Here is an 11807-nt window from a genome sequence, read left to right as displayed (position 1 = left end):
AGTAATAATTTTGGTACTTTTCCCTCAAATAATCATTTAAAAATTTTAATTCTTATTTTCACATTTTAAGCAAAAGCTCAAGAAAAAAAAACCTATATATATTAAAGGTGGTCAATCATAGTTATATATATAAAAAAATCACTTCTTTTTATTATTTCAGAAATTGAAACAATTCTGCTAAATATTTCAAAAATTGAAATTATTTATTTTAAATTTAATATTTTTCAATTTAAAATAAAATAAAATTAGTTCATTTTCTGAAATAATTAAATGTGTTATACTGTCAAAAAAATTACTTAAGCATTTAAATGCAATAAATATAACTATATAAAGAGTTATGCTCCGAAACTCTATTTAATTTTTTATCCATTCTGGTGCGCCAATGTATCCCTAGAACACAGATAATGACCAGACAGTGACGAACGCACCAAAATATTAACAGTAAAAGTTATGTCACCAACAAAATTACTTAAACATTTAAGTACAAAAAGTACAGCAGACTAAGAGTTATGCCACAAATTTCCTATCATTATATACTTCGACAAAACTTAATCAAATAATTTAGTGTTAGCTTGTTTTCTCCATCAAACTTTATATTGTATGATAACAAAATTATTATTATTATGTATGAATTTCACTGAAATTAAAAGTCTTTACAATAAATAAAAAATTATTGTAGTTTATTCATAAAAAAATATTTCATACATATATATTAACAGAAGATGACTCAATATTATTAATTAAACAAAAATAATGAATTCTCACATAATCAAAAAATACTTCACACAATAAATTTATGTAAGAAACTTGTAATATAGTAGTTATTTGTAAAAATTTAAAAATAAATAAGTAATTTAAGATAATAAATTCATAGTTTATATATATAAATATTTATTTTTAGGTCGCTGGTTCGAATCCAGTAGGTCGCAATTTTTTTCTAACTTTTTTTTTGACGATATAATTAATAAAACGACGTCGTATCTCTTTGAATATTTAATCCATAAAACGACGTCGTATCTCTGAAAACCATTTGCAAGGAGCTTTGGTGGGGCTGTGAAATTCAAACCCAAAAATGGAGGGAAATTTTTTGGAGGGAAAGTATCGGAGACTAAGCTCACAACCAGAACCAGGCGATTTGGTGAAGAAGAAGATCAAAGGTCATTCGTTCAGCTTCGACTTCGAACCACCCATGATTTAATTCATTCAATTCATTCTCTTTTACCAAATTATATATGTATATGTTTCATTTTCTTTGTCATCTCCAGAGTTTACTCGAGCTGTAATTAAAGATCTCTGCAAAGGACGCTCTCCTGTCATTTCCATCGATCGGTTCAGTAGCTACTGCACGAATTCCGATTCTATCTGGTTCAATTCTTTCCTCTCTAATGTTTCAGTTACCAAATTAGGGTTAATGAACATTTTTTTCTTCTTTTTCTCCATATTTGAATAATTCAGTTGATTTTGTGGTTTTTGTTAGTTATGGAGTGTTAATGTTGTCGAATGCAGTTGCTGTAGCTCTGATTTTCCCAATGGGAGGGAAATTCTTACATTTAAGAGGGAAAACCACGTGCATAGAATTGGTGGGTTGTGTTTAATTATGTGATTTGATGCTTTTAGGCTTTGAATTGAGTGTATATATTATATTTGATGATTGGCATCTGCTTTGCTTGGTCCTCTTTCAGATGTTCTGCTGAGGGTTCTGTTGATCGTGCAGAAAATTTTGCAAGAAAATAAACATGGTTCCAAAAGAGATATATATTACATGCACCCAGCTGTATTTTCAGGTGAGTTTTTCTTGAAATTTCTTGAGTTTTTCAGTTCAGATGTTGGTTATAAATGTATTCTTGCTATCTCATGTGAAGCAAAATTCTCTCTTTTGAATGAAGTTGTCCTTTTGGAAGATGTTGATTACTGTTTCCAATTGATGTTCATTGGGCTCTCGAGGTAATGCTCAATGCTTATTTTTGCAATACAGACCAGTCAGTTGTAGACCGGGCAATCAATGACATATGCATCCTTATGCGGTGCAGTAGACACAATTTAAATGTGGTGGGTAGGCTTCATCAAGTTTTTGGGTTCAATCCCTTTCTCTTTGCATACATTTTATTAATCAGGATAATTATTTGTTCTTTCTTGTTTAATCCCTTTTTCACAATTCTTGAACCTTGTTCTTCAAGTTAAGGTGTTGTTTTTACACACTACGCCTCTCATTTGTTTTAGATTTCCATATGGTTAGTATATCAAAAGGAGCATTGCAATTTTCAGTAATTCAAAAGTAGTTTCAGCGACACTTTTTAGGCTGAATGCATGAACTGGTTTTTATGCTACATTCAGCTCCTGAGATGCTTCACGTTCCATCATTTTTCAGGTTTCTGTGGGAAATGGGTATGCACCTGCGCTCAGGTCATGACATAAGTTTACCTTCATTTTCATATTTGGACATGCAAATTCTTGGTCTGTTATCTGATGTTTCTTCTCATGTTAATTACCTTCAATGTAGCCATTAGAATGCATTGTAATCAAGATCGCATGAATAATAATTTTACTCATTACGTTATCCCCCACCCCACCCCCAAATTGTTACCATATATCTAATGTTTTCACTTTTCACTTTCTTGGAGTGAAACTAATCGTAGAAGAAATAATAATGTATCTTTTCCTCAGTTAATTTGTTATCACAATTGACATGCATTAGGTGTAGTTAACCATCAATCTTTAACTAGCTCTCATTCTTGTTATAGGTTGGTGATGGGATGGCTAAGGTTCTCAGAATCTCAAAAGATATTTGATTGCATAAATAGGCCAAGCATGGTAAGAATGGAGGATATATATATATATATATATATATGCTCTGGAATGTATCTTATTCTTTCCTCTGTATTTGAGTTCCCTCTCTGCCTTTGCTTTACTTTCAGGCTCACCCAATTCCTGTTCACGTTGAAGAAGTTAAAGGTATCCAGACCCTTAAGAAACATGATTAAGATTATAACTTAGTTCAATGTCTAGAAGCTGTATTTGACAATGTATTCTTTGCCAGTGTAAACTCTTAATTCTTGGATGTATCTTATTATAAATTTGCTCAAATAGATAGAATTTTCCTTTACTCTATCTTGCAGATGTAGTTAGTGTTGCCCAATGCATTCTTGTTGTGGAGAAAGAATCAGGTACCTTTGGTCATCCATGTTGCGTGCATGACTAGATGCATTTCAATCAACTAAAACATGTATTGTTTGATTTTGACCTAGTGTTCCAACGATTGGCAAATGACCAATTCTGCAGCAAAAACCGTTGCATTGTTATCACGGTAAGAGTGCCTGTCATATGAGTCTTAAACTGGTTTTAGATATGCTGTCATTACCTTTTAATTTTCGTTACAGGGACGAGGTTATCCTGATATTCCTACGAGAAGGTACAAATTCCATTATTTTTGTAAATAACATAAGATGAATATCTTTGTACTTTCAGCTCTATTAATTTCTCCTAAGCTGCAAAAACATTGACCAGGTTTTTGCGTCTGCTTATTGATACTCTGCATCTCCCGGCATATTGCTTGGTAGATTGTGATCCTTATGGTTTTGACATTCTGTCTACATATCGATTTGGTTCGATGGTTAGGCATCTTTACTGGACTATCTTATTGTTCTCTATTTTCAATGCTTGCTTGTGCCTTGTACTTAGTTTCTAGCCAATCTAAACTCACTCTTCTGTTATTTAAGCAAATGGCATACGATGCAAAAAATTTAAGGGTCCCAGAGATAAAATGGCTCGGAGTTTTTCCTTCAGATTCTGACAAGTATTGTATTCCAAACCAATGCTTTCTTCCTTTGACAGCAGAAGGTGAGAATGCAATGGTCTTTCATGAATGCCTTTCTTCCAGTTGTGATCTTAACCAATGAGTTATGTCATTTCCAGACAAAAGGAAAACTGAAGCCATGTTACACAGATGCTACCTACGAAGAGAGGTGCCGCAATGGAGGTAAAACTCTCTGTGCTTTCTGATGCGAACCTTTTTTAGCTGGCTATGATTGTTATAATGTACAATAGTTTCTTTCTTTTAACTTGAAAGACTGGAGCTAGAGGTGATGCTGCAAAGAGGAGTGAAGTTTGAGATAGAAGCATTATCTGTGCGTGCATTGTCCTTCTTATCAGAGGAGTACATACCATCCAAAATTCAAGGTGAGTTCTACATCTAATCTTTTGAAAATTCTATGTATTTGTTAAGTAAGAGCCTAAATAGTTTAGTTGATGGGCTGTCTGCAAGCGGCTCTTGCATGTTGTCTACTTAGCAATTAATATAGGTTAGGCAAGGTTTTTCAATTTTGAACTTGGAACATGTTAAAATCGAGTTTGGGGGATTTGTTAGTATTAAAAAAAACAGTATTGGGAAATGATCACTGTAATAGTGTAATTATCCTTCGATTTGAAAAATGAGAGAAAATCGAAAATAAAACATTCTGGATTTTTATCTTCATTATTGCTAAATTTTGATGAAATGGACTTTGTGTAGTCTTTGACTCATCTCAGCCATCCATTGCTAACGTTTGGATGGTGGATGTGCGTCAACCACGTTTGACCCTAGAATCTAATATGTGGATTTTATTATTTAGTTCTTTTCATGTTTTTATTTTATGTTCATCTGTTAATATTTATTAGCTTCTCACATTAGATGGAAACAGCAATAGTTGGCTAAGAGAGAATAAACGAAATTTTGTGTTTATGTTCTAAAGGTAATTTAGTGAAACTAATTCATGGATTTTTTTTTCTTCATCATATTTGTAAGAGTGACTGTATGAAATGAAAAGATAAGACGTTACAAATAGAATAATGCCATGATTAGGCAGAACTGAAACTGAAATTAGTGGTCAGTTTCAGTTTTGTAAAAAAGTGGTAAAAAAAATTGACTAATAAATACTCAAGTAAACATTAGCTTAGTGACAAACTTTAACATATCTTATCCCATGTAAAATTAAAGATATGTGAAGTAGTTGAATATATTTATTATGGTCGATTTCGGTTTAGTTAAGATTGAATTTTTTGAAAACTGAAATTGAAAAAAAAATATAAAATCAATGAATGATGAGACACGAAGATATTTTATTTTATTTTTGGCGTGATTAGTTTCGATTTTTCGAATTTTATGTAAGTACTATCATGATCCATGAGCTATAAAATGAACAAACAATTTCTTTCTGGATAATTCATTAGACAATAAAAGAAATATTTTATCAATATTATCCTTAAACTTTAAGCAAATGACACATAAAAAGGTCAAGTGATGAAAAAAGAGAAATGATTTTCTTCCGTGGAGCTCTTTCATTATTATTATTCATCGAAACATACCTTTCCCTAGCATAGTATAGATTCCAAAAATGTGGTAAAATTGGTAGTGTACCTCCACTAATCTTGGCTCAAAGTAATCCCTTTTTTAAGTGTATGCTTCCTACGCTGAATCAAGAGTTATTTACATAAATAGATACTGTACATACAATTATTAAAACTTTACTGGAAATTGACTTGGTCTCTTCATCATAAGGTCAATTATCGGACAAGGAAATCTCATAATTATCATAAAAAACTTTCTGTGGTTGATAATAAGGAATACCCAATTGATAAAAAAAAAAAAAGCTTGTTTGATTTATAAAACAGCTTTGGGTGGAAAAAGTGGCAAAATGAAAAGAAAATTAATACATAAGCATGTAAATATGAGAAATTATTCTAAATGACTCAAAACAATAGCATCAAGAAGCTAATGTCATTATTTTTAAAATTGTAAAAACATGATTCTTTTACATTGTTGATTACCTAAATTGCTATTTTCTATAATTTATTTAGGAGCGTATGACTTTAATATAGTGATATATGTATATTAGTTTTGTTTAATTAATTTTTATTTTAACGTTATATTGATTTTTTAAGTTTTTTTATGAGTTGTTGGTATATTATTTTTTAACTAGTGTATATGTTTTTTGTGGTATGATTTATCAATTTTTTTTATGATATTTAGTTTCTATCTTATTATATATAATGATAGTATATAATTTTGTATCATAGTATATACATTTTAATGGTATTATATAATTTTGTTAGCATATTATATACATTTTTTAGTAATAATTTTGTAAATTTTGTTGGTATATTATTTTTCAACTCAGTATATATATTTTGTGGTATGGTATATCATTCAACAACCCATAAAAAACGAAAAAATCAAAATAACTTCAAAATAAAAACTAATTAAATAAAATTAATTACATATACCATAATATTAAAATATTTAAAACAAAATAGTGATTTAATTTGATAAATGACATATTTGGTAATATGTAATATTAAAAATGTGATTAGGTTATTTTACTACAAAATTAATAACATATAGCCATTTACTTACTTTCACACATTATTAAGAGTCATTTTGCACCAAACCCCATATAAATATATGAAGAACTCATAATGTATATGTCTATGAATTATCATTATCAATGCCCATGTAATATCTTATCTATCTTTTGGTTTATCAATAAAATAACAAGCAAGTTCCTAGAAGAAACCACACTTGAATAGTCCTAATCAAACTCATGGTGTAATTAATAAAAACATTAGTGATTGTCTGGTTGGATACCAGAACATATATGTGATTGGAGATCTTTTATTTTATGGAGGTGGCAGATTTTTGGTCTCATAAAATGCTCATCGAGATATTGGTGTTTGTATTTTTCTTGTTTACAATGTATTGATTATTTATTCATATATTGATCACTCAAATCATATAGGAAAAACCTCCAAGATCTGTTGTATTTGTATACCATATGGGGTCCAAACCAAATTATTGAAAAGCTCAAGTCTTTTTAATGCTTTAATGTTCGTACCACTAATGTACATTTTATTTCATTATTCTTAATTGGCTAACCATAGAATGCATATATATATATATACAAATATATATATAGAGACCTCACTTCCCGATTGATTGCAAAAATTACATTATTTGAATCCAAAAATGAATCATGTTAGCTGCTTTGCTTATCGGTCTCAAGGCTACAATCATTCGATTCATAATGATTTTATTAACAAAAAAAAACCTCAATCATTCTCTTTGCCACGTGCACACCCTAATGTTTTTTCTTGAAAGTTCTTGTTCTTTGATCTCATCTTTATAAATATTATACATGTTTACTTTAATATTTTGTCTGTGGTTCAATACTCTACTTCCCCATGCTTTCTTCCACTTGAAGACATTAAGAATAAACTTGGAATTATATATACATTTAATTGTAATACATAAGATCATGTCTAATTAGAAAGTAGGACTGAATCTTATAAGATTATTGGATTAAGAAATATAGTAAAGAACATGGAAGAAAGAATGAGAAAATAAGTTTGATACAAATTAAGTTGAAATTTGTTTTCTTAACTTTTGAAATACATAAAGATGTGTGATTGGACATGATGAAATTATCCAAGTTTTTTTATGAGACTGTTATTTTATATAGATGAATTAAATAGGTTGTTAGAATAATTTTCTTAATCTTTAATTTTATAATAAAATCACCACTACTACAATTTGGACATCAGCCATCGACTATGAGAGGTCAATTTTGCTTAAACCGACTTAACACATGTTCATATATCGATTTACACAGAATTGACCTATCATATATGTCAAGGTAAGCATGAGAGGTCGGTTGTGCGGGAACCGACCTCCCATACTTGAAGAAGACATAGTAGGTCGATTTCTATAAAACCGACGACCCATGGTAGGTCAATTCTGTATGGATCGACCTACCTTGCTGACATGGTAAGTCGTTGTCATGTGAATCGACTTATCATGTCACATTATTATTTATTTTACATTATTTGAATTTAAAATATATTAATTTATTTAAACTATAAATATATATAAAGCTATTAGTATATTTAATCCAATCTTACTTTCTAAACATGTCTTATTATTAGAGAACAACCAATAAGAATAAGTTTTATTTTTTTTAAGGGTCAAGAAAGAATAAGTTAAAGAATTTAAATTAAACGTATTGAATGAGCAGGAGAATGTAATCACATTACTACAAAAAAGTGGTGTCAGCGAAAAGTCCTAACGCCATAAAATAGGTTTTAGGCGTTCTTTATTAACTGACGTTTTTAGTCCCCACCTTTAAAGGGTGTCGAACAAGATTATTGACTGACATCGTAGAATGATGCTGGATGTAATTTTTTAATTGTGTTGATCCATTATCGACTGAATCATTCAATGGTCCAAACATTAAGGTTTCGATTGATCATCAAGAAAAAAAAAAGTAAAGTATAACCATGACTTGAGAGCTCGATTTTATAGATAATTGTTTTGGTCCCTAAACACATTCACTCGATTTAGAAAGTTTCTTTAACGATTTAGAATGTTTGAGTGAATATCAATGGTAGGCTGCATTTGGTGCTATTATTAGCTCAATAATAAGCTAATTGGTTTGGTGGGTACCAAGCTATGTAGACAGGAAGAGAATCAAACAAGTCTCTACTTAACATTGAGAGTGATTTTTCAGTTTGAGGAGAATCTTACATTTGATGTGAATCCATATGAAGAGAAAGTGAAAACGAAAGCTTATGATCTTCCAACCACATGGGTGTAAAGCTAGGGTGCACTCATTTTACTATATATACAGTAGTACTAACTATGAGAACACTACAATATTTCAGTCCTTTTCAGTAGACAAAACCAAAGTTTCTATACTTTGTTTTTCAACAATAGTAGATATAGATATATATATATATATATATAAAAATATTATATATAAAAGATATTTACTTCACTCCCAATTAATAATCACAGTGGTTCAATGCAAAATAATAGAGTTTAAGCTTTAGACCACTCTAGAGCAAAGTAACTTTCCCCCTAGTGGAAAATGATTCCATCCATGATCACATAAATAAAATTTGTCGGTTTTATTATTCCAAATTAAAGAAAATAAAAGTCTCGATCATAAATGATTCACTGGTTTTTCTGCATTCGGAATTGTTAAGGGGCACTACTGATTTCCAACACCACAAGAAGGTACATTCAGAATTGTTAAGGGGCACCACTGATTCCCAGCACCACAAAAATGTGATATACTGGTATTGGTGCAATCCAATATCAAGTTCCACACATTTGAATTTAATAAGTGTTATATAATATCGCTAACTAATCATAGGCTACCACTTCATGTGGTGTTGGACACCTTAAAGTGACAAATAGCAATATTTTTCTGCATTTCATTGTTGTTTTTTGGTGAAACAAGTGAAACTCTTGTTACATCTATTACATCATATTTGTCCTCACAATATATGGATGTGAATTAGGAATGTAAATGGGGCGGGTCTGCCCCGCCCCGCGAAAATTTTGCCCCGCCCCGCCCCATTTAACTTTTTTTTTTTTTTTTTAGAAACATTAAATTATAATTTTAGAATTTTCCCCAAGCCTAAATATTATTTTTTATTGTAATCTTTATATTTTATACTTGGTATCAACTACACCATCAAATATTATATTTTATTTTTTTATTTTAACATTTACAAAATAAATACAAGAATAATGATGAATTATATAAAACATATTTTTCAATATTTATAATTCTTTCTAGTCTATATAGAATTAAAAATATTCTAAACCACATATAAAATGTCAATTTTCCGTACTATGTATATAAGTAGCATGAGAGAATTGAGATAGAGATTAAAAAAAAAAAAATTGAGGTGGGGCGGCCCCGCCCCGTTTAAATTCCTAGCGGGTCGGGGCTGCCCCGCCCCGCTTAAATTCATAGCGGGGCGGGGCGGGGCGCTGCCCCGCCCCGAATTCCGCCCCGTTTTTACCGGGGCAAAGATGCCCCGTCGGGTCGGGCCCCGCCCCGCCCCGCCGCCCCATTTTGCCATCCTTAATGTGAATATACCTATATTTATACATATAGGAGTGTATTTGGATAATTTATATAAAATTCAATTGAGATATAGTGTGAAAATACAGTTAGATTGATCTACTAGTGATATTTAAATTAAACAATTTTATTTCTAATTTTAATATGTGACTTAATTTTACTCATTAAATTAAATTGATCTAGTTTATATAAGAAAAATATATGCTTGTTATTGGATATCTAAATTGGATGATTTTTCTTTGACATAATTATATAGCCATGAATTAACTTATATGTACATGCCAGTCTCCCACATGCACTTTTGTTATATGATTTTAGAATTAAAATATATTAATTTTTCATTCTTAAATAGTTTCAAAGTTGGCCATTTTAATATAGAATTTTTTGCTCCATATACCAAACAAATGAAGTTATGATGAGTTTTTGTCCTAAGCACACTTGTAGGTCCATCTACCATATTTGGATCCATTTTAAGCATCATTTTCATATATGGGCCTCCTTATTATTTCCATGTTACGATCATTGATTACTCTCTATTTAAGTTTACACATGTATATAAACATATATATACATCTATAAGTAATTTCTGATTGGTTGACTTATATCAGAGTCAGATTTTTAAATCAACTAACCTCTTTCTAGTTACTATTTTGCTGTTATCATGAACTGTACGGACACCAATTGTTATCATAAAAATCATTTTGATGTGAGTTTTTCTGAACAACTTCATCATCATCATCATGGATGAATATTACAGCTTTTTCTACAACAAAGATGACCTTTGATTTATAAACAAACATGCATGATTATATATATATAAACATAACAAAAACCAGATCCCAAAAGGTGTAAAAGAAGAAGAAGAAGAAAAGATAAAAAGATAATATTCTATAATAAGAGGTTATACTTATACACAACTAATTTACTCATCAAAACAAGGAGAAGTATAGAAGAAAGGATTCCTTTTGCTCATAAAAACATCATAACTATGAGACAAAGACTGGACTACCTACTCTTACTCTTACACTACTTTTACATTGAACAATGTATAACTTAAACCATAATCAACTGTTGCTGTGCTTCAATCTTTAACTCTGCCTTCATTCTTCTGATAAATTCATCAAACTTCTTGTTTAGTTCTTCTGTGCTAAGCTTTCCATTTCCCACATCTTCTTCTTCATCTTCTGACCAAGTATGTTCTTCTTCTTCTTCTTCTTCTTGATGAACATGTACTAGTGAAGTTTCTTCTTCCTCTTCTTTTTCTTCTTCTTTTTGATTCAAAACGGCGTATTCGCTTTCTTGTTCATGTTCTTTACGATCTTCTTCCAAGACTGTTTCCTCCTCTTCTTTGATGACAACATTTTCATCATCATGACTTGATTCAATAGTACTACTTTCAATAACCTCAGCTTCATCCTTATTCTCCAAGACTAGTAGTTCTTTTGTTGGTGACATTGACAATAAATCAGATTGGTCATCTTGAGGATTATTAGACAAGGACAGAGTTCTGATCAAACCAGAATACTTTGCTAGGAAAACCAAGAGTCCATTGCATATGAGGAATATGCAATTTTTATCAATGTTGTGGGTGAAAAGTTGGTAAGGAAATGTTGAAATATAGAAGTTGAGAGAATGAAGAAAAGAGAGTAAAGATGAGTGAGAAAAGAAAAAAGAGAAGAGTGAGACTGAGATTAGCACTATCTTCAGAGACTGAGCATCTGTTAACTTAGTCAAGCTATGCATGTTTTGGCTCTTATTAGCACTATTTTTCTCCATTTTCATGAAGAAAGAAAGAGTACACTAACCAATTATCTCTTATTTATGAAGAAAAAAGGGTATGAAAGAAGAGAGTTTTAAGACAGCTTTGAAGGGTTGTTGAGCATATGATTTATTGGCTCATATGTA

At 30.7% G+C, this 11807-nt stretch overlaps 2 protein-coding genes across 2 annotated transcripts; one reads left to right on the top strand and one right to left on the bottom strand.

The window, feature by feature from the left end:
• The first annotated feature begins 1072 nt into the window (after positions 1–1072).
• Positions 1073–4495, top strand: LOC133786062 (meiotic recombination protein SPO11-1-like). Its single transcript, XM_062225277.1, has 15 exons — positions 1073–1157; positions 1266–1365; positions 1507–1580; positions 1683–1784; positions 1976–2049; positions 2369–2385; positions 2742–2811; positions 2916–2952; positions 3117–3164; positions 3246–3304; positions 3378–3409; positions 3505–3610; positions 3717–3837; positions 3913–3976; positions 4067–4495. The coding sequence occupies exons 1-15, from the start codon at positions 1073–1075 to the stop codon at positions 4191–4193; spliced, it is 1116 nt and encodes a 371-aa protein (XP_062081261.1). The 3' UTR covers positions 4194–4495.
• Positions 4496–10768: 6273 nt separating this feature from the next.
• On the bottom strand, positions 10769–11807 carry LOC133784501 (uncharacterized). Its single transcript, XM_062223821.1, has one exon. The coding sequence runs from the start codon at positions 11682–11684 to the stop codon at positions 10956–10958; it is 729 nt and encodes a 242-aa protein (XP_062079805.1). The 5' UTR covers positions 11685–11807; the 3' UTR covers positions 10769–10955.

Source organism: Humulus lupulus, chromosome 6 (assembly GCF_963169125.1).
Source record: "Humulus lupulus chromosome 6, drHumLupu1.1, whole genome shotgun sequence".
NCBI classification, from domain to species: domain Eukaryota; kingdom Viridiplantae; phylum Streptophyta; class Magnoliopsida; order Rosales; family Cannabaceae; genus Humulus; species Humulus lupulus.
The sequence above is the reverse complement of the archived record's forward strand: the minus strand, read 5'-3'. Positions and strand labels throughout refer to the sequence as shown.